The sequence below is a fragment of the Rattus norvegicus genome, chromosome 11 (genome assembly GCF_021556685.1).
Source record: "Rattus norvegicus strain SHRSP/BbbUtx chromosome 11, alternate assembly SHRSP_T2T, whole genome shotgun sequence".
Taxonomy (NCBI): domain Eukaryota; kingdom Metazoa; phylum Chordata; class Mammalia; order Rodentia; family Muridae; genus Rattus; species Rattus norvegicus.
The window spans coordinates 48,205,220-48,228,081 of NC_141544.1; the positions used below are offsets into that span (position 1 = coordinate 48,205,220).

The 22,862-nt window shown below is 46.5% G+C and overlaps 1 protein-coding gene across 51 annotated transcripts in view; it reads left to right on the forward strand.

The window, feature by feature from the left end:
- The window catches only part of Kcnj15 (potassium inwardly-rectifying channel, subfamily J, member 15), a 47,195-nt gene extending 25,706 nt beyond the window's left edge, over positions 1–21,489 (forward strand). For 25 of the 51 annotated variants that reach the window (XM_087575334.1, XM_087575328.1, XM_087575344.1 and 22 more), the window contains 2 exon segments: positions 13,265–13,362; positions 17,084–21,489. In XM_087575334.1, the coding sequence (XP_087431460.1) occupies positions 17,104–18,231 (1,128 nt within the window). In that variant the 5' untranslated portion in view covers positions 13,265–13,362; positions 17,084–17,103 and the 3' untranslated portion in view covers positions 18,232–21,489. 51 annotated transcript variants of the gene reach the window in all.
- The last annotated feature ends 1,373 nt before the right edge of the window (positions 21,490–22,862 follow it).

Consider the following 22,862-nt stretch of genomic DNA (forward strand, 5'->3'; position numbering starts at 1 on the left):
TTCAGCTCCTATGCCTGTAAGAATTTCCATGTCGAGTGGACCCCGGGAAATGTGTGCATATCTTGAAATGCAATGTTCATTGGTCTCTAAAGCAATGAATTCCCCAAGCCTGATAGCTCGTGACTGTAATTCCAGTATTCAGAAGTCAGAGGCAGGGGAACACCATAAGTTCAGTTCTGAGTTCACTCAAATACAAACTCTGCCCACATTAGTCTTCCCTCCTCTGTACATGTCACACGCTTTAGCATTAGTGATTTAAAACAGACTAATGGCTGGGCCTCTACCCAGCCCTCTAGCTCAATTCATAGAGTCCTTGCAACACACCCACTAGGGCCTGGATTTGATCTCCCAAATCCCCATAAAAATAAGCTGAGCTGGTGATATGCATCTGCAATGCTGGTGCTGGGAGGTGGAGACAGGGGAGTCCCTGAGTCTTGCTGACCAGCCCAGAGGGCAGAATCAGCATGCCTCCAGGTTCAGAGAGACCCTGGGTCAAGACAGAAAATGATCAGTGATTGAGAAAGACAGAGCATCAACTCCAGCCTTCACACACACATGCACAGACACTCACCCACACACCTGCACGCAACACACACACAAGCACACACACACATATATACACATACATATACATAGACACAGACATATACACACAGACACACACACACATACACACACACGTGTGCATGCATACAGACACATACAGACACAAGCACACACATACACACATACATACATATATAAGCACACACATACACAGACACACATATGTGATATATATACATATATACGTATATGTGTATATATATATATATATATATACATATATATATGATGAACTGAACCCATCCCTCCAGAACCCATCTTTTAGTGTAAAAGGCACATTCCAGATCACCATTTTACACCAGCAGGGGAAGCTGTCAGGAGCTATTGGCAAAGGAGAGAAACAAGAGAAAGTCTGCCAAGAATCAGAGCTGACGCTTCAGCTGGGCTATGAGGAATGGATAGGAGTTTGCAAGAGGCAGAGAGGGTTCTGGAGAAACTGGACCTGCCTGAGCAAGGGCAGCAAGCGGGATTCTGCTTCATCAGCAACCCCTCTGGGCCAAGTGCAAACACTCCAGCCAATTAGACCGGAGCCTTAAGCTAACATAAGAGAATAGTCCTCACTGCTCACTGCAAACCAGGCTCCTGGATTTGACCAACTGGGACATGTCTGAGAGTAAATGATTCCACAGATTTGGCTGTGGCAGAGTGTGGAAAGTTTCTCAGCTGGACACTGTAAGTACATCTCGTTTACAGTAACATCCGAACAGCCTGAGAAGGAGCCATGCCGGGGAAATTGAATTTTCAGATTAATGGCATAAAACGGAAAGTCTGGTTGAAAATCCTTTCTAATTGTGTTTCCTTTGAAGAACTGAGTGTGCTGCTGGCATCTTAAAGCCATTTCATTTTAAGCTTACCTGGAGAGAGAGGGAGAGAGAGAGAGAGAGAGAGAGAGAGAGAGAGAGAGAGAGAGAGAGAGAGAGAGAGAGAGAGAAACTGTGTATTCTTGTGGGTTTTTTAAAGACATATTGATGCATACATGTTATTCCAGGACTAGGAATGTAGAGGCAGGGGGATTACCACAACTTAAGACTAGCCTGGTTCACCTTGTATGTTTGAGGCCACAGAATGAGACTGAGACCCTATCTCCTCTCCGAGGCCTCCTTTCCCTCCTGTCCACGCCCCAGCCACCTGTTGACTATACGGGGAACTCACAGCTCACAGGTTCTCACTTCTCTCAAGCATCTAACACCAGCCTGGTCTGTACAGCAGACATTTCATCTTGGCTTACTGGAAGTGCTAATTAAATAGGATGTCAGCATCTAGGTTTGCCAGACCATTCTTCATGGTGTCAAAAACAATCGCCTAGGAAGCAAGTTAAATCGTCTCTTGGAATAAAACCTGAGAAGTCCCCCATTCTCCTGAGATGAAGTTGTGGCAGTTTTCAACAATCCCACAAGGCCCTAACTCTCCCCTGCCCTCACCCACCCCCTCCTTGATATTCACCTTCCCCTCTGAAAGGCACCATCTACCAGGACACACAGACGGTGCCACAGACAGTCAGTACTCACCCAACTTGAGGTTCTTCTGTTTATTCACTTCTTGGGGAAACCTTCCAGGAACCCCAGACAAGAAAACACTGAATGCCCAGGCTCCATCTTCTGGCCGCTTCTCCCTCCCCAGCTTGCCCACGAATATCTTTGAATTGCTGTCTAATCTTATGCACGGTGTCACCTCCCCGTCCCTTCTAAGCTATAGAAAACCAAAGACAAAGTGGCTTGCATTCACTGCTGGGTCTCACGCAGCATTCAGCACATAGTAGGTGCACAGTAAGTTCTTGCTTTAGATGAACAAATAGTGAAGAACTGAAGTATCTTTTCAGCCTGCCATGTGTTTTGATCTGCCTGTTTATAGAGGCTGTAGATGGTGGTTTTTGTGGACTTCTGAGGCCTTTGTAGACTCAGAAGAGAATTCTCCACTCTTCCTTTGTAAGTGTGATTTCCTTTCATGTGTTTCATTTACTGTGAGTTGTAACAGTCAACTCTCGTGTGAAACTTTGTAGACAGATGGGCTTCAACTTCTCACAGTCTCTGGAGGGCAGGAATTACCATCAGCTCCATTCTGTCCTCGAGGGCACTAAGTCTCAAGGGTTAAGAATCTGTCCAAATTCCTACAGCTAGTGTTGATCGGAATAGAGCCCTCTGTCCTGGAATAGAGCTCTCTGTCCTGGAATAGAGCTCTCTGTCCTTTACACAACAATGACTCTGAAGAAGTGCTCAATGTATCTTTAAGTAGAGGCTGGTTGTTAGGCTCAACCAGACTTCTGAAGGAGTGGCGGAACCAGCTAAGGAGAGAAGAAAGGAGAACCTTTGGGACAGAATCAAGTGTTCCCAGACATGAAGCCCTGAGGGCATTGAGCTGTTTTGGAAGAGGCAAGTTGGGCTCCATCCTAGAGGGATCCTGAGCTGGGGCTGAGCAGCAGGGGCAACTTACAAAGGTGCTCGGGATCTGCCCCATTGCAGTGGGAGCCGCTGGAAGGTTTGCAAGGAGCAGTGCCATGGGAAGGGATGCTTTCTCCTTCCTGGTAAGAATTTTTGCTGCAACCATGGCGATCTAAACCTGTGTGGCACCACATGGCATGCTAACTAAAGCTCTGGCCCCATAGTTCTTAGAAATACCACGTAACACTATGAAAAGTCAGGCTGGCTTACGTGTTTCAGCTGTTTTCTGCTATTTCCTCCTTTGTTTCCCTGTCAGAAGAAAGGGCACCAGGACTTCTAGAGAAGAGAACGTTGGACTGCCTCTCTTGGGTCCCATGCCAACTGCGTGGGATACTGATAGGTGTCCACGCCTAACATCAGTGTGTGTCATCATGTTAGAAGGGGGATTGTGAGTTATTTATTTATAAAGGGTTTGGGGTTACCTTTAGTGTCTGTGTGTATGCATGCATGTATGCGCGCGTGTGTGTGTGTGTGTGTGTGTGTGTGTGTGTGTGTGTGTGTGTGCCAGCACAAGCCAGGGTACATGGGTGGAGCTCAGAGGACAACTTGCAGGAGCTGATTCTCTCCCTCTACTGTGTGGGTCACATGGATTGAACTCAGATTGCCACACTGTATAAGTGCTTTTACTTACTGAGATAACTCATGTGATTTAAATTATTAAGGAATCATGCTATGGTTTTAAAAGAAATTAATATAGCGGATGCCTGACTGTGCCTTTGAGGAAGGTAAATCGAGAAGGCTGGATGAGGTTGACTGGTTGATATTGTCATAATTATTGCATTTAGAATTTAAGGTTTAATTTAAATCCAGATCTACCAGGCCTGGAGAACTGAAGAGGGTCAAGTACCTCAGATGAGAAAAGAAAGGGGGGCTGTTAATTTTCAGTGATTTCCCAGTAGAGGTTCTGTCTTCTTGACTCTCAATGGGTACATTAAACCATAACTGTATCAGCCCCAACCATGACCCTGTCAAAGCAGCTCAATGCTACTCTGTTGGCTTCCCAGAGATCTTAAATGTATATTTCTGTCCACTCTACCTCAGAATAGTAGATTTTTACATGATAACCAGAGAGAAAGCACAGTGGCTTGCAAAATTGTAAGATCTGTGTTTTGCCAGCAATGCTGTGATGCTGCCTGTGCCCTGGGTGGCCCACTGCCCGACCCTGCTTGCTCTTACGGGTTGGAGGTGAGGTGGCAGGGAATGAACAGCAAAGACTCCAAGAGCAGATGAGAAACACTGCAGTGAGCTCCTCTGAACACTACTGCAGGTTCCTTTAATACCGTCAATACCGTCCACCCACGCCCTATTGGTCCCAAGAAAGTGTCTCTTCTAAACAGCAGTTCCTGATTGGCTGGCATTGTCTACGCCAGCAATCCTTGGTCTCTCAGGCAGTCCTCAGTTAAGTCCTTCTGCAGGAGATGTCTTTGAGGCTTCGAGGCACTTTACGCTGGGGTGGCCGTGCCCTTCCTCCTACGTTGTTTTAGTATCTCCATGGGCCGTCCTTATTCCAAGAAGGCAACCATGTGTCGATCTAGCTCACCAAAAAAAGACCATAATACAAAAAAAAGGCTCAGAATCCCTGAACTGATTTGTTGAAAATGAGACCAGGGCTGGGGAGCATGGTTCAGTTAGGTAGAAGCTCACAGAGCATGAGCCAAGTCCTGGGGTCAGTCCCTGGCACTTCCCAAGTCTGGCATGGTGGTGCATGCTTGCAGTCCCCCAGACAAACAAAAGATAAGTCTTGATTACCAGCTTGCAGTCTGTTTCTAAGAATCATGCAGGAAAGGGCTGCACCTGATCCCACAGGGCCACAGTGCCTGTATTTGTTTTCAGAGTCCATAGTACCAGGACGCTGTTCTAAGAATGCTGTGTAGAGAGCCTTGTCTTTACACGGTTTGGACTTCTAGTCTGCCCTGGATCATAACTTTGTCCTTCCCTAAAGAATATCAGGTTTATCAAATAAAAATGAGATGACTGTGCTATCTATATGTCTCTATGTGGCACATACATAGAGAATACATATAAAACATTTTGGATCAATGATGGATATTGTTAAATATTAGTTATTAAATATCACCATAGTTACTATAAAAAATATTTGCTACCCGTCCTAAATTCAAATTTGACCGACCATCTCGTATCCTATCTGGCAACCCTGGTACAACCAAAATTGAGCCAAACGCCCTCCAGCTAATTAAGTACGGCTGGCTTTGGTGCATTGCATTTCCCTATTTACTGATGGGGATTAGCCGACTGCCAAAGGGCTGAGATTTTGATTGAACGCGAAGGTACTTTGAAATTAGAAAACACCCGTCACTCAGAGATCACGAGTAAGGACACGTTCAAGAAACAGATGACTCAGACATAGTCCAGGTCCTGGAAGTGCATCGCCCTCCAGGTTAGGCTGGCAGTAGGAACTGTGCTCTCCCGAGACCCGAGAGCTCCAATTTCGGTATCACAGACATGCGGACAAAGCCCGGACCGAGAGTGAGACTGGATTGTGAAACATTTTGACACAGGACCTGCTGTTAAATAACTTGGTTCCAAACCAAGCAAGAGTCAGTCATTTCCTTTGTCTGGTATACGGTTCCCATCAGGATAATAAAGACCAGGAAAATCCACAAGGGGGAGGAACTCCATCCCCCCCTTGTGACAGGTGAATCACGCAGAGATCCATTCCTCACCATTTAATCACCCAGATCGAAATCACGTTTTGTTTTGCTTTTTAAAGAAAAAGTATCACAAGGCCAGAAGAACGAGACACCACATTTACAAGGTGCTTCCTGTGCCTTGGTCAACTTAAAGTGAAATAAGTGCTTTGGGGTAGTGAAAGGTTCTCCACACAGTGACTTTGTGAGGGAGATTTGTTTAGGGGAAGTCGATCTGAAGTGATGTACATATATTACATAAGGACGCATGGTGAGAAGGGAGTGCTGCCCACTCAAACACCTCCTGAGTCATAGGAAGATGGGAATTAAGGGAAACAGTTCCGTTGGCTTCATGGGTGCTGGCTTCCTCCTCTCAGGCTCAGTCTGCACCCAGTTTGCAGTTTGATTAACTAAAACATACACTATAAAATACTTGTTTCCCCTGCTGGGCTGTCTGCAAAACCAGATGCTTCCTCTCTGACTTACTCCACCACACTCAAATCAAACACCCGCACCACACAGAGCCCTGTAACTCCATCTTCTCTGTCTGAATTGATCTAAGCAAGAGCAGCAAGTCAGCCCGTGTTAGCCTCTTAGAGAAGCACTTTCCCTGAAGTGAACATTTTGGGCACCCACACTTAGGGAAGTTAACACAACACCCTTTGCCTTCTTCTCCCCACTCCTGAGACATAGATTTTCCTGTTTTACTTCACAACAATGTGTGTCCAAGCCGCACTGTGTTTAAGGGGGAGAATATGCTTATTACCCACGTTCTTCGCATGTCGGAGCACGCGAGACCAAGGGCGGTAAACCAAAGGAGCTTTCCGCTCGCCCTTGGCTGCTGTGCGTTCTTACGCTGTAAGGAAGCCCAGCTGTCATTAAGGAAGAATGTTCAGCTGCGGTTGGTCACTCGTAACAACAAGACAGATGCACAGTGTTTTATTTGGGTGAGCTGGCTCCCCTGCAAATAAAGAGCCTAAAATTAAACCGTCTTTACAAAAATACTCGGCAAATGACAGCTCTCACTACTCTAGGGCTCAGATCCTGATTCTTTGCCATGGAAAATGGAGAGTCTCTGCTGAACCCGGTATCTGTTTAGACTTGTCCCTGCTGGGGAGGAGGAGAAAGGTTGGCGTTCTATGGCATGAAGAAAAAAAGAATTAGAAGGAATCCTCACTGAGAAATGAAGGTATAACTATGCAAACCACATTTAAGGATGGAAAGAGGACTTTTTTTTTTTTTTAAGAAAAAGTGCTTATGGAATCTGAAAGAATAATAGTGGAGCAGAGACATAAAAGGGAGGCTAAATATCTGACCACAGAGGCAAACGGGTTCCTGACAGGGTCACATGGGATGTGAAACTGAGGATTAGTCACCGAAGGAACATCTGTTGCTTTCCCCGTGTGCAACAGGGAAAAGAATAAATGTCTCCAAGTCACTAAGCTGCTCGTGCAACCTTTTGGGAGACTGAGTTTCTTTTAAGACTTCAGCTCTTGGAAAGCACCTCCAGAAAGTTTGGGCTGACCTTGGGGGGGGGGTGGGGCCATGACCAACCCTGTACTTTCGATGAGCTCCTCAAGGGAGGCTGATACTACCGTTGAGGGGTATATTCTCCTCAGGGGCTCCTATCTTCAGAATCCAGTGAGGTGGATAGGCCTCCTCAAGATATTTCATGTTAACCAGGAGTGACATCTGCTCACGGAAATGCCTAAGAATCCCATGTATTTTCCAGCCATAAGCCAGTTAGTTGCTGGGCAAGGAATCCTCAATGAGTCACACACACTCTTGGATTCTCTTTTGTTCAGTGTAGAGCAGATCGGCACTCCCTAGAGTGTTTCCAAAGGTCACACCTATGCTGGATGGTTCTGCTCAGGTGTGGTATGAGGGACTTCCAGGCATGCTCCGGGCGCACTGGAAATAACACTTCTCGGTCCTGCATAGGCAGAGTCAGGGAAGGGCGTGCAGGCAAGGACCTCTCTGCATGATCCTGTAAGCATTCTTGACTGCAGGACTTGTAGCAGCCTGGCTTAAACAGCAAAGCATCCCAGCCAGTTTCCTGCAAACGCCTTCGATGGTCTTTGCCTGAGTCACGCTCACACCAGAGGGTGCTTATGTTCCAACCATCCTATCTCTGCAGGGCAAGCCTCCAGGGGTTTTATGGAGTCATAGCGGATGTTGGCGGAACAAGGAAGGGACTTGGAGTGATTTTCAGTCGAGTGTGCCCTCACCAGTCTCTCAAGCGCGTTGTCAGCAGGGCCCCTTATTTGCTAAGAGAGAATCCACTTGAGCTTCTGTCCCCCGGGAACATGTCCAGGACAACTGTAATTCCTGGCAGTCTCGTGTGGTACAGTGAACCTCATCAGCTTCCTGCTAGACCTCACCCTGTGTTCTCCATATTCTCTGTAACTTGTATGTAGACCCCTATTCTCCACGTGTGACCCCAAGACTTGCAGCATTATCTCACAGGGGCTCCAACCTTCAGACCTCTGGTTCCACACAAGGCATTATCCTTCTCCAGACCCCTCCAGTGGCCAGAGTGCTCAGAGACACATAGCAAGTCTTTATCCTCTAGAACATGGGAACAATAGCTGTATCTGGTTAGATATGGCGGAGGGTGATTGATAAGCTGGAGATGGCTTTTTACTCTCTGATGAACATAATCACGCCTCGTTTTCATCACGAGCCACTGGGAGAAGACAGGAGTCACCGTGTTGTTGCGATGGCTTTGTAGCTAGGCGGCCGGTGCCAGGGGCTGACAGAGGCCAATGCCAGAGGCTAACAGATGTCTGGCCAACATCTTCTACCTGCTGGCTTTATGTTTCTCCTAAGTTATTTAACCCCTCCCATCTTAGGATCCTCATTTAGAAAACAGGTTTGCTTTTCTTCAGCTGGTAAAGAGAAGGGTGGAATGAAAAACGGTATTGCTTCGGAATGTCCGCCCTCTGAAATCAAACTGTCCCTATCATAAAGATAATGGCCCAGGACACTCTTGTCTGTGAGATTATAGATCGCCAAGCCAACAGATCCACAGATCAAAGGAAGGCTGGAACTGAGGGGTGGGCCACATCCGTGCACCAAGTTCGGAAGACTCGCCCTGCACCTTGTATCTAGTGCTGACTTTGCGATAACTCAGTCGGAGGCAGATCAGACACATCTGTCTTCCTACTGAAATGTGGTTGGACTTAAAAATTTTGAAATAGTAGTCATAATGCGAACTCCAAATGCAGGTCTAGGAAGAGAATTTGGAGCAGAGAAATAGTCTATGTTGTTCCTCTAAATTGTATATCGTTTAGCATACAACCCAATAACAAATCATACTCAGAGCTTCTCTGGCTCCGGTTTTTAGCAGGCTTTGTCTCCGGAACCCAGAACTCCAAAACCTCCACAACTCACACAAGCATCCTCTTTCACCGGTTACAGGTTAGCAGTTGCTCTGCCTTCGTCCAACTCGGACATCTTCTTCCTCCTCCCCTGTCCCAAAATAAGGAAGAACTAACAAGCATCCTAAGGGCAAGACGCCCGCACGAGTTCAGTGCCTCTTCTTAGGCACCGTGAGCCACTGCCAATCACAGTTCATGGGGCAGAAAAGTCACGTGACCTCACCACACAGGAAGCGGAAACACAGCCAGCTCAAAGGGGCAGGCCCGCGTAAGGATCCTTTACAGAACCCAGGAGAAAAATGGGAATAATGGTAATCTATATCCAAACACACACAGTACACACACAGTCACCAAGTCTGCCACGGCTCTGCCTGCACAGACCACGGACAACCGGCTTGCGAATATGTTGGTGAACATAGGCAAAGCCACTGATGTCCTACTGTTAGTGAGGTTAAGAACCGGGTTCAGAACTCAGCCAGGCTTTGAAGTGAACGGGAGGTGGTTTTGAAGAGGGGAGGAGGATTTGGTCCAAGGCTGTAGAAAAGGTCTGATAGGTGTTTGTGTGGCCCGTCCCAGGGTCCAAAGGACAGCAAGCCTGGCTGGGTTTATTTTCAATTTTTTTTAACCCCCCTGAGATCAGTGAACCCTGAACAAATTCTTGTTAAGCATGTTTTTCCTACTTAATATTTAATCCTGTGTCTACTTAACATGAAATTTAATCTACATAATCTTTGGGCTTGTAGGTCATCAAAAACCACGAGTGTGTCAGAAATAGCTGGTGCCCAAGAAATCTTTTCAAGCTTTTCCTATCAATAGAGGTTAAACAACTCTTGTCAGAGTTTAAGCAAGATAGGAACTGATTCCGGTCTCATTCCCCACCAGGTCCCAGCCCTTAAGAGCACACGGAACAGGGTCACCTGCTGGAAAAGCAGGACACAGCATTTTCCTTTTCTTCTGCCCTTGTTTGTCTGCCACAGAACACAACATGATGTTTTCCCGGGAAGAAAACTTACAAAATACAATAAAACAAAAATAATTTCAGACTTTTTGGAAGTCCTAAAGCTGTGCTAACCAGGAGGGGGGAAATGATTCCTAAATGAATCTATTTTTCTTAAGAAAGGATCTGTGGCAGGTGGAAGATTCTATTTTTGAAAACTAGAAAAAAGGTATTGTGTAAACAGGAGTGGGTTAGCAAAAATGACGGGTGAAATTTGTTGTGAGAGTTAAAAATATCTCTGTACTTATTTTTTTCTACAATTATTTATATTATAGTAAAATATGTGCTTAACACAAAATATAAATAAAGCATTTATACAATTAGTGTAGATTAATTTTAGAGTTATCGGTACTGCACAAATAACTAATATGATATATATTTAATATAAATTGTATAACATCTATATCTTTGATATATTTTATAATATATATTCTGTGACCTATATGACTTATTAATATCTGTAAGTTAAATATAAATAATACATCACAGTTTTGACTAGAATATCTATGTATTCTGATATCAAAATCCTCATCCCTGGCTCTGGGCACTGGGAGGGGCATTTTTACCTACAAGGATGGAGTAGTCGGTTTGCCTGAAGAAATATGCAGGCGCACTCAACACCCGGACAACAGTATTACTCAGAATGCTGAGAGGAAGCAGGGTGAGCAAGGCGCACCCTAAAGAGATGGGATGCCGTCCACCATGCTGGACAGCGCATGCTCCCAGAGCAGCAGTGTCATGTGGGACCCCATGCCCATTGTCGGGCTTCGATCTTCCGGTGGTTCTGAGGACTGAACCCAGAGCTCTGTCAGGCTAGTAAAAGGTGTAGCTCCTTCTCAAGGAGCCCAGCACTGCCGTGACTCAGTGACTTAGTGACTCAACATTGGAGGAGTGAATGACTCATTTTTCCACAGCCCCTCTGTGAGCATAAATGGTAGTGCTCTCCTTGGAGGACGGCAGTCATGCGTAGTAAAGGTCCCACATGGCAGGCACATGGCTGATGTGTGGCTGCCGTGTGAATGTTGTGTAAGCTATGTGGATTCTACGGGCCACTACGGTTACCCTGGGCTTTCTGACTAGATTGTGTATCACTATATTATTTTAATCCATCTGCATCTTCTTCACTTTGAATGCTTCCTGCCCGTTACCTTTCTACTAATTGGCCACAGCTTTCTGGCCACGCACGGATTGTTTACTTTCAGCAAAGGATTATCCCAGTGTTCTCTGCCTCCCTCCCAGATCCTCCACTCTCGCAAGGACCCATCTCTCTGTTAGATCTTTTTTGTCTTCCACTTCCTGCCACCCTATCTCGTTCTCGGCGCTGCAAAAGCAGCCTTCCACCGTGTGCCCACTGTATAGATTCATTCCCAAACTGAACTTAATTCTTCACTCTCTCCAGAAAACAAATGGCGTACCGCAGGGCAAAGGCTAAACAAATCCATGTCGTGTGTCTTTCTTGACTAGAAGCAGGAAAGGGCAATTGTGACTCCGCTATTAAATATTTTCATGGACTTCAGCGAAGGTGTCATAGCTCTGAGAATTATAATCCCAACCAGGAAGCTCTAACTGCTTCCTGTTAAAACCTGGGAAACTAAATGCTATTTCCAGAGACTAACCTTTCGTGTGGCTTTCATGGAGTGTTGCCTCTCTGGAGGATTAGAAGAGGGAACACGTGACAGAAGCCCATTTATCAGCTCACCCATAATCAGCTTGTAGAAAACTATGGATGTCTCCTAACATTTTAGGAGATAAGACACGTGGGTTGTAGAACCACTGGGGGTGGGGGGGAGGGGGAAGAAAACCAAAGGCAGCAACATGAAAGCTCATAAAATAAAATGTGCAAGAAGCAGATTCCTTTTTTTTTAATTGTCATGCATTTATGCAGTGTGTGTGTGAGTGTGTGTGTGTGTGTGTCTGTGTGTGTGTGCACGTGTGAATTTACGTGCATCCAATCCGCTCCCCTTGGGGCTGCTGGGCATCCAACTTAGGTCTTTTGCAATAGCAGCAAGTGCTCTTAACCACCGAGAAGTTTACTTCTTGAAAGAAGGCTGCTGAAGAACCAGAGTAATGTCTGGGCATATGGGGAAGGGCAGAAGCCAAGGAGTCAACCGAACTGGTGTGTATAAGACAGATAGATTACTGCTCTTAGCAGAGCGATGAGCAAAGGCCTGTCCTCCAGTCACACAGCAGACCCATGAAGATCTGGTCTCTGTGACGCTGAAGGGGCTGAGAGTAGAGAATATTGTAACTGTAAACCAGTAACTACCGTAAGTCAAGGGCTGATCGGCAATCTGAAGTGGGTGAACCTGAGACAGGCACAAAGGTGCAGAGGCTGATGGAGAACAAGGGTAGCCAGGTAACAGCCAATGTTCAGACAGATCGTAGACTAATAGGTTATTTGATAGGTGCCGTGGAGATGACTCGTGGATTATGGATAGTTGATCAAAGATAGGAAAATGATAGGTGATTGTGAACTGGTTGATAAATGATTGGTAAACTGCACATACACACACACACACACACACACACACACAGAGAGAGAGAGAGAGAGAGAGAGAGAGAGAGAGAGAATTTCAGAAAAGAAGAATGAAAAAAGCACCTTGAGTTTAGACAGATTACACAGAGCACATGATGGGGCTGGGAGAAAGCTGGTGCCTTCTACAGTCTTTGCACCTCCTTCCTCCTATAGCTCCCAGCTGAGCCTTTCCCTCCAGGTTTCAATCTCCTCCTCCTCGAGAGTCTGTCAATTTTGAGATGGTGTTGACAGCCCTTTTTACCTAACTCTCCATGACTCAAGAGTAGCAGTGCATTTCCACAGGCAGTGGAACTATTCCGGACTCTTCCCCTCTTGTGTGTGCTGTTTACTTCCTCTGCGCTTCCCCTTCCTGCCTACTGCTTGGATCACTACAGCTTTGGTGGGGGTGGGTTGACCTTTCTCTCCACCGCCTCTTGCCAATGAGCTCCCTCCAGGGGCTGGATTCCTCGGGAAGGCTATGTTGGTAACAACAACGGTGGTTTCATTCTTAAAAATCCTTGGCCATTTAGCCTGTCCTTGGCATCTTGCCAGATGGTCAGGGATTCGAAGGTAAATGCCACGCCCAGTGCTTTGAAGGAATTCTCAGGGGCCAGGCTGGCTGGGTGCTCTCCGATCTGATCTACCTGTGAACAGCACGTGTCTGTCCCTCTTTCTTTCAGGCCATAGCACAGCCCCATGGTAGCCAGGTGGGTGAAGGGGAGCGAGGACGCGCCACTTGCCCTGCAGAAGATTCCTGACCTACAGAGTGAGTGACCAGGTAGTAAAGGGCTTGGAGGGCAGAGGGTTATAGACTGGGGGCAGGGGTTGGAGGCTAGAGGCTGCCCTGAGACCTGAGACTGTCCCTTAGCTGTTGTTTCTCCCTCAGAGGGATTCTGAACCACGCACTTGCAGACACAAGTCCCAAGCCCTGATCGCCCGGAGGGGAGGCACTGCTCATTTTCACACAGATCCCAAAGCCAGGTGTTCAGGCTTTCGACCAGAGCTTACCAGAAACAGGAAGGCACACAGTTCATCCCCAGCCAGTCAACTCCCCAGCAAGAGCAGGGGGAGAAACAGAAGCCGCACAGCCCTTCTTTCCAGGGAACAAGGCCACAGTCTCCGAATCTGGAGAGTGCTGTACAGGAAGCACCTCCTCTATGTGCAGGACACTCACGTTTCACTTGTCCTGGAAAAACTTAAGCCCTTGTTTTGGATTCAGTGTACTGAGTGGCACGCGTGTTCCCCAGCCGTTCTCTGTCCTCTATCTTTCCCCTCAGTTCCACCTGGTCACTTGCATGTGAGCTGTGCTTGTCTTTGGCAGAGCCCCTGTCATGGCCTGCATCTGCATTCAGCATGGCAGGCCGTTTCCAAGCCTCAGTGGGGTTACTTTCTTCCTTACTGTGAACTAAGGAGCGTGGTCCAGGGCACAAGGAGGAGGCTCCACGCTCTTTGCAGTGTCCCTGGCTCTAAGTAACAGATCTTAGGAAGTGTAGAGTAGGCCTCAAAACATTGAAACTCTAAGTAACTTACAGCCTTCCTTTTCAACAACAACAAAAAAAAGTATCTTTCCAAGAAAGAATAAAAAGGCCATTTCAAGGGTGTTCATAACGCAACAGGAAGATTTAACGGCCCGTGGCACCGTTTTACATCCTGAGCAGGTGCTGGCCTTCAATGGGGACCCTTGTTTCCACAAAGGGATTTGCCTGCATCATTCATTCTAAAACGAATTTTATTGCCACAATGTCCCTCTACCAGAAAGATTGGGGCCTGAATCATAAGGCACTGACTATCCATTTATTGCTTCTCAAAAGGGGGATTTTTTTTTTACCCCGATTCTTAAAATACCAATGAGGTAGGTTAAAAAGAAGAACCAAAATAAAACATGCCAGCTAGGTAGAGTTCCTCTGAATCTCCAACGTTATCTTTTCCAAGGACTGGAGGAGTCATCAGTCTCGTCAGCATCAGCAGGCAGGGGCTATAAGATGCTCTGCAGCCTTGGGGCCAGCTCCTCCCCAGCTGCTGGCTCTCCAGGCAGGGCAAAGCACTCCCCACTCCCCGAGGCTGAGCGGGGAGCCCAGAGCTACTTCTCGGTAGGTTGTTTTCTTTTTTCTGAGACTATGTTAGATTTCTTCTTCGCTGCACATACTCTTTGATTTGTTCTTGAAACAGGCTCCTCTAGCTGGTTCTATCTTGATCTAAAGAATAGAGCAGAATTGTGTGTGTACCTCAATATCACACCTGAAATGACATGGGTAGTGCCTGTCTAAGAATCACCTGCATGTCAGTGGAGAGGTTAAGAAAGTTTAATCACTTGCTGCTAGTGGGCCTTTAATGGCGTGATAATTGGGCTTTTCCTAAACATTAAGTTATTCACTTGGACAGGGGTGGCAAAAGAATTGCTCCAACATATGCAAGTTAAAAGGGAGGTCTGAATGCGTATCGATACTGCTTTGTCTCTGAATACTTGGGGGTAATATTGCTATACCCAAACTATTTTATGAGTAGCCAATCACACACACACACACACACACACACACACACACACACACACACATATGTATAATTTCATATGTAAGATCAGTTCTGGATCATTAAAGCTGACTCTTCGTAGCTGCTGGTAATGTTCTGTAAGCTATCTGCATAACTTCTGGTATCATCAAGAGAAAAATAACTCATTTCGTTTTTAGAATAAGGCTTTGCATAGGTGCTAATTTAATCATCACAAAACCTTAAGGAGTAGGACCGACATAGTTAGTTCTTCCTTATCTAACCATAAACATTCAATTACCTAGAAGGGGGCAATCTCAACTGAGGAATTACCTCACCGGACTGACCTGTAGGCAGTTCTATGGGGGCGTTTTATTGATTGATGATTTATGTTGGAGGTACCAGTCCACTGTGGGCAGCGCCATCCTCTAGCAGGTGGGTCTGAGCTATATAAGAAAGGTAGCTGAGCAAGACAGAGGAAGCAAGCCCATAAACAGAGTTCCTCTGCGGTCTCTGCTTCAGTTCCTGCCTTGAGTTCCTACCCTGGCTTGCGGCCTGTAAGATGAAATAAACCCTTTCCCCCAAAGTTGCTTTGCATCAGTGTTTTATCAAAGCAACAAAAAGCAAACAAACACAGACAGAGGTTGCTACTGAGGATAGGGTAAAAACCCACACAGGCATAAAGGAATTACTCCCAGTTAAAAATTAAAGAGCTGAGGTCTAGAGAGGCTGAAAGTTTATGCTGCGTCGCATAGACAATCAGCTGAGGAGTCAGAGTTTCAAATAGCTCTTCCAAAGCCTCTGTCCCTTGCTCTGCTGCTTTCACAGCTCCAGTTCAAGTCAGCTAGCCTGCCTTTCACAGTTCTATTTCCTTCCTTACATCCACACTCGGCATCCCCTCTACCGCCTGATTGCTCTATCTGTTGGTTGGTGGGTAGAGGGGTAAGGACACTGGGTGCAGCTGCGCTTGCCCTGGACATATGCAAACAATGTTCTAATGATTATTCCTCAAGCAGACAGCATGGTATTACTTCACCATGTATTATACATACCAGGTTAAGTTCAACAAATGATCTGTGGATGGTTTAAAGTACTGAGAATGATATGCACAGATTGCACGCAGACAATTTGTCATTTCCCTAAAGGAATCATGGTTCACAATGGGGTTTTGTATCTACAGGGCACCCTAGAAACAGGGAGCCCCTGGAAACTGTCTCAGTTTTACTTCCCTTGCTATGTTAAAACAGCCTGACAAAAGCAACTTAGGGGGGTTATGGAGAGATGGTTCGGCAGTTAAGATAGCTTACTGCTCTTGCAGATGGACCCAGTTCCCAGCACCCAAGTCAGACAGTCACAATCACATGTAGGTCTTCTAGCTCTGGGGAATCTGATTCCTTCTTCTGGCCTCAGCAGATACAACCTCCCATCACACACATATATACATAAATCTTTTGTGTGGGGAACAACTAAGGGAAGAAAGGGCTTCTTTTAATTCAAAATTCAGATTACAGTTCGTCATGGGGAGGAAATCACAGAGACAGGGGCCTGATACCGCTGGTCACATCACCTCCAGACTGGAGAAACAGAGCATGGAATACGTGGGTTGCTCAGCCTACTTCCTCTACTCTTAGTAGAGGAAATCAGCTGCAGAGCCAGGATCCCCTGACTAAGGAATGGTTCCACTTATAGCACCCAGGTTTCCTACCATAACTGATAGAATCATAAAAACCCACCATAGACACACCCACAGCCAACTTGATCTAGACAATCCCTCATTGAAACTCTTCTCCCCTTGTGGTTTTAAATAATGGTGAATCGACAGTTAAAACTGAAAGATACCAAGGGACAACGGTGTGTTCAGTCTGATGGCACATGATAATAGAATATGGTTATTGCATGTGGTAGGAGATTAACACCAAACTATAACAAAAGGATTCTGCTATTTCCTATTCTACTTTCTTGACGTCCTACCAAAGTGTTGTGAGACACATCTTTCTTTGTTATTTCTTTAGGTGGTCCAAGGAGCCTGAGGATGGAGGCCATTCACATTGGCATGTCCAGTGCCCCACTGGTGAAGCACAGCAATGGGGTTGGACTCAAAGCCCACAGGCCCCGAGTCATGTCGAAGAGTGGACACAGCAATGTGAGAATTGACAAGGTAGACGGTATCTATTTGCTCTACCTCCAGGACTTGTGGACGACAGTCATCGACATGAAGTGGAGATATAAGCTCACCCTGTTTGCTGCCACCTTTGTGATGACCTGGTTTCTTTTTGGGGTGGTCTACTATGCCATAGCTTTTATTCATGGCGATTTAGAACTCGGGGAATCTAATTCTAACCACACGCCCTGCATTATGAAAGTGGATTCCCTCACAGGGGCATTCCTCTTTTCCTTGGAGTCTCAGACAACCATTGGCTATGGGGTCCGTTCCATCACAGAGGAGTGTCCCCACGCTATCTTCCTCTTGGTTGCCCAACTGGTCATCACCACCTTGATTGAAATCTTCATTACTGGAACCTTCCTGGCCAAGATTGCAAGACCCAAAAAGCGAGCCGAGACCATTAAGTTCAGCCACTGCGCCGTCATCAGCAAGCAGAATGGGAAGCTATGCCTGGTCATCCAGGTGGCTAACATGAGGAAGAGTCTCTTGATTCAGTGCCAGCTTTCCGGAAAACTCCTCCAGACACATGTTACCAAAGAGGGAGAGCGCATTCTCCTCAACCAGGCTACTGTCAAATTCCACGTGGACTCCTCTTCCGAGAGTCCCTTTCTCATCCTGCCTATGACCTTCTACCATGTGTTGGATGAGACGAGCCCCCTGCGGGACCTCACACCCCAGAACCTAAAGGAAAAGGAGTTTGAACTGGTGGTGCTTCTCAATGCCACCGTGGAATCCACCAGCGCAGTCTGCCAGAGCCGAACGTCTTACATCCCAGAGGAGATCTACTGGGGCTTTGAGTTTGTGCCTGTGGTTTCTCTCTCCAAAAATGGAAAGTATGTGGCTGATTTCAGTCAATTTGAGCAGATCCGGAAGAGCCCGGATTGTACCTTCTACTGTGCGGATTCTGAGAAACAGAAGCTTGAAGAGCAGTACAGGCAGGAGGACCAGAGGGAACGTGAGCTGAGGAGCCTTCTACTGCAGCAGAGCAACGTCTGACCCCGGCCGGCCTCTGGGCATCTCCTAACCAGGGCTCTTCTCAAAAGCAACGGCTGCCATGAACATGGGATGGGTGGCCCTGCTCCCAAGCCACACAGACGTCCATGGCCATCTTCCTCTTTGCTATGGTAGCTGAACAAGCATTTCTGAATATCAAAGGATGTCTTCAGAGTGCCTGGTCAGAGGTGAATGCTCAAGTTCAGATTTTTTCCCCCCTAAAATGGACCTATGTATTGGAGAGCTGAGAGTAGGAAGATAGGAGCATTCCTCTTGGAAGGCGGACGCACAGCAGTGCTGATAGTGAATGGACATGTATGTCTATTCAAGAACACCTGCTTATAACACAAATTATTTATTTAACCCACCTAACAAGGGCGTTGGCGGCTGAGGTCTGAGGTGTAATTCGCTATTTGCGTGTCCCACTGTTTAAGGACACACACACTCCTACTCATGTTCAAGTGCATACATTTTTACCTGCAGTGACGGTCATCTGGTGATGACCAAAAGAAGCTGGGAAAGCGAGGACTTAAAGCTTGCAGAATGCAGTTGTCTTGTTTTTAACCTTCTTCCATAGACCTTAATTGCATGGAGTGAACGTAATCAAGTCAGGAATCAAGAGTTCAGAAAATACGTCCATCTCATGACTCTATGGTCCTCATCACTTCTCGGGGAAGCATGTACTAAGCCCCCTTTTCCTTCAGAATGTCCTTCACAGACAAGCCAAACAGCACCATTTAGGGACATCCTGGCAACCACACACACAGTCAGGTTTCAGCCAGGCACACAGTGTTGGGGTCTCTGAGTAATGTTTTCAATGCTGGCTGTCTAGATCCACATGAAAAGAAGAGTGTGTGAGCCCCACGTCCATGTGTCCTCCAGGTCTGCCCTCCATCCACGTTCTTAGTCAACACACCCATCTCTTGGCTGTTTCACTTTCCCCTGTGGACATACCTTGGCCACAAAGGAACTGTTCGGAATTACTAATGTCTCAGGAATGAAACAGATCCCAGAGAGCTGTGACTGCCACAGTTGTGTTAATTCATGGATTGAAGACTACAGTCACCACCAAAGAAAGCTGGAATTGTCACCAACAGGGAGTCTGCATAGAAGCATGTAGCACATGACAGAGAAGAGGAGCCACAGGAGAGGTGTCTGTGAGCAGGAGGACCCCTTGTGCAAGAGCCAAGAGCAAATGTGTTGTATAGCTCAGTGTTACAGGGGTGACATTTTGGCTCTAAAAAAATGTAGAAGTATAATGCCTGCATTTCCTTGGGAAAGAGAATTACGCAGGCTAGGATTGGCTGAATAGGTAAACACTCTGTGCCCATTTTACTCAAATCAGGACAAACTAGACATTCCCTCAAGTGCCATTTGACCATGAATGTGCACACGCACACACACACACACACACAAAACACACACATACACACACACACACACACACACACACTCAAGTGCCATGCGACCATGAATGTGCAGGCAGTACAGGCAATACACACACACCCCTCTTGCATTATGCCAGTGTGTGCTCTGGCTCTGCAAACACAATCCCAGGCATGTGGGATCAAAGGTCACACTAAGAAAGTCTACCACACTTATCCTCCTGTTTATCTGATTCTTTAAGCCAAAGAACACTTGAGCCCAGAGTAACTGGAGAAACTTTAGCTGGATGTAGCTGTCAGTGTGAACTACTACACACCCAATCTCAGCTTCATGTGACCACATTTGCAAGTGTCTTTCCTTTAAACAACAATGAAATGTGGAGATAAAAATCTTTGGGTTGGAATGGAGCTAATGCAGTGAGAGTCTGAGGCCCATGGGGGAGAAGCTTGCAGAACAATTTCTATTTAGGAAGATTTAGGGCTCGAGAAATGGCTCAGTAGGTAAGGGCACCAGTCCAAATGCCCAACACCCTTCTAAAATGTGGTTCACCAGCCTGTAACTACAGTACCCTGGGGAGCTGAGACAGGGGGATCACTGGGGCTTGCTGGGTACCTCCAGGCTCAGTAAGAGACCCTGTCTCGGGGAATAAGGCAGATAGAGGAGGACAATCAACCCACTCCTCTGTCCTCCAGGCATATGCACGCCCCCCCCTCCCATCTCACTGTCTGTCTGTCTCTCTCTCAGAGACAGTTTTCCATTCTTGCGAACTGTTGGCTGTTGGCCTGTTCAGATGTCAGTCCCTTTCGCTAGCAATCCTGTGTATTCATGTCATACACTTACAGTAGAATCAACAGGAAAACCATGCCCTGAGGGTGTTTGTGGTGGCTTTTCCATTGTATTATGAAATTCCTCACCCAAAACCCACTTTGGTGGCCATATGAGTCTGATTGATCCCGGTAACGCAACCTGCTTCTGTTGTATACGGTACAATGATAACACGTCAGTCTCAAACTCATCTTCGTAAAATCACTGAGCAAACTATATTCACCCAGACTTGGAATATCTGATAATTTGATTTTTTTTGTACTATACACATAGATATGCAGTGCCTTCAAAACCAATGTATGGGCCAGGTGTGCTGGTACATACCTGTGACCACAGCACTGGGAGGTGGAGAGTTCAAAGCCAACCTCCACTACATAATGCCTCCATTACAGGAGCCCTTCTAACAAACAAAAAAAAAAAAAGTAATAATGTTTAGGTCAATAAATCTTATTGTAACATAGTATTTAGTAAGTAGTTCTGTAGTTGACTGGTTTGAAACCTAACATTTTCCAGAATCCCTTAGATATTACTTTGAATCACATAGCCTCATGTTAATATACTGGTAGAAGAGTTAAGTAGTAAACGTACTGGATGTTATCTAGACAGCTTCCTGGTGGAAACAGATTCAGAAGAGTCATCAAAACAATGGAGTGTTTAACCTGAAGAAAGTTTTGTGTTTCTTCAGAAACCCAATGCATTTACCTTCTCGATGACTCTGCGAAAATTGTCCTTCATTTGGGAGACCACGGGGCAGCAGACCAACGTATACCACAAGCCATGTCTTCTGCCTTGATGCTCGTGACCCCTGACAAAGAGGAGACGTACCCTCTGACCCATACAGTGAGCCACTTTGGGTTGAGGGCGGGAGCTAAACATTGGTTCTCTGTTATCTTTTTATTCACAGGGAAATTAACAATGAAGTTTGTGGATATCTAAAAATAAATGCCTAGCGGTGAGAAGAATAATATTCATTAGAGTGGATCAAATATTTAGACCAATACAAACACCTGCTTTGTTTGATCTTTAATTGAATTAAATTTCTACTTTGAATTGGCTGTGTTTTTGACATCACTGAAGTGTAAAATGAGGTCTTATATATTTTTGAAGGCCACTTACTCTAGTGTGGAGAAACCTTTCTATTCTAATGTAATTCTCTCTCCATTAGATCCTTGTAATCTGTGCAAAGATGACATATCAGTGTAGAAAGAAAGGAACCAGGGAGAGAGAGACAAAGGGTTGGGGTGAGTGGAAGGGGAGCCTGGGCCCCTGGTGGACACTCACTGTAAGCTTAGTGCAGGGGTTGACTCTGCATGGTGACTGCGGCCTGTGACGAAGGCTCCACCATGCATGGCTATTTTTCTTCCTACTGCCTATACAGTGTTTGAGAGGGTTGCTTCAGAGGCCGGCTCAGCTTAGTTTTCCCTGATGGTATTTTTAAACTGAAGCCACTCTGCCTCAAGTGTTGATTTCCACCCCTAGTGCAGCTCACTTGTAAAACACTTGTAAGTTATGGGGCCAAGGCAGGCCATGAGGTACACGACTTCCTCGAGAGGATGCAGGGCTTCCTATTTCCCTTCTGAAGGTTAACTACGTACTCCGCCCTGTGCCCATTACAAGTCCCCTGATCTTCAGGCTTATGGCTGGCAATGGGTGATTATTCACCTCAGGGTAATGACATGTGGCAGCTCTGAGGTCTCCAGATCTGCCACAAAATGACAGAGGCCGGAACTTTGCTGGGATTTTAAAGGAACCGGAGACATGGTCTTTGGCTTCAGAGTAAGAAAGGGTTGGGAATGTATGAGAAATACACTGGAGTGGCTGGGGAGACAACTCAGCAAAGTGCTCGCCTCCTAGCATGAGGACCCCAGGTCCCTCCCAAAACTCACTTATGGGGGCGGGGTGGATGGGACCAGGTGTGGTCGCATGACTTTTTAGTCCTAGAAATGGGGAGGTGGAGGTGGACAAGTCTCCTGAGCTCACTCATCAATCAGCCTAGCTGACTTGCCAAGTTCCAGCCCAATGAAAGACCTGTCTTAAAAAGCAAGGTACAAGTCTGACCTCAGTTGCTGTCTTCAGATGCCCACCAAAATGATTGTCTGCTGTTACATTATAGCAAGCTGCCCTCCAACCCTTCTGAATTCCAGAGTTCCTAGAAATGCCAATGGATGGAGTTCAGGTTCTTTCCAAAGCTTTGCCTCTAAGTATACCATAGAAGGAGGGAGAAGAGGAGGGGGGGAGGAAAGGAAGGGGCAGAGGGGGAAGGAGAGGAGGAGGAGGGGGAAGGGGAAGAGGAGGAAGAGGGAAAGGGAGAGGAGGAGGAGGAGGGGGAAGGGGAAAAGGAGGAAGAGGGGGAGGAGGAGGATAGGAAGGGGTACAAGGGGAAGGAGAGGAGGGGGAGGGGGAAGGGGAGAAGGGGAAGGGGA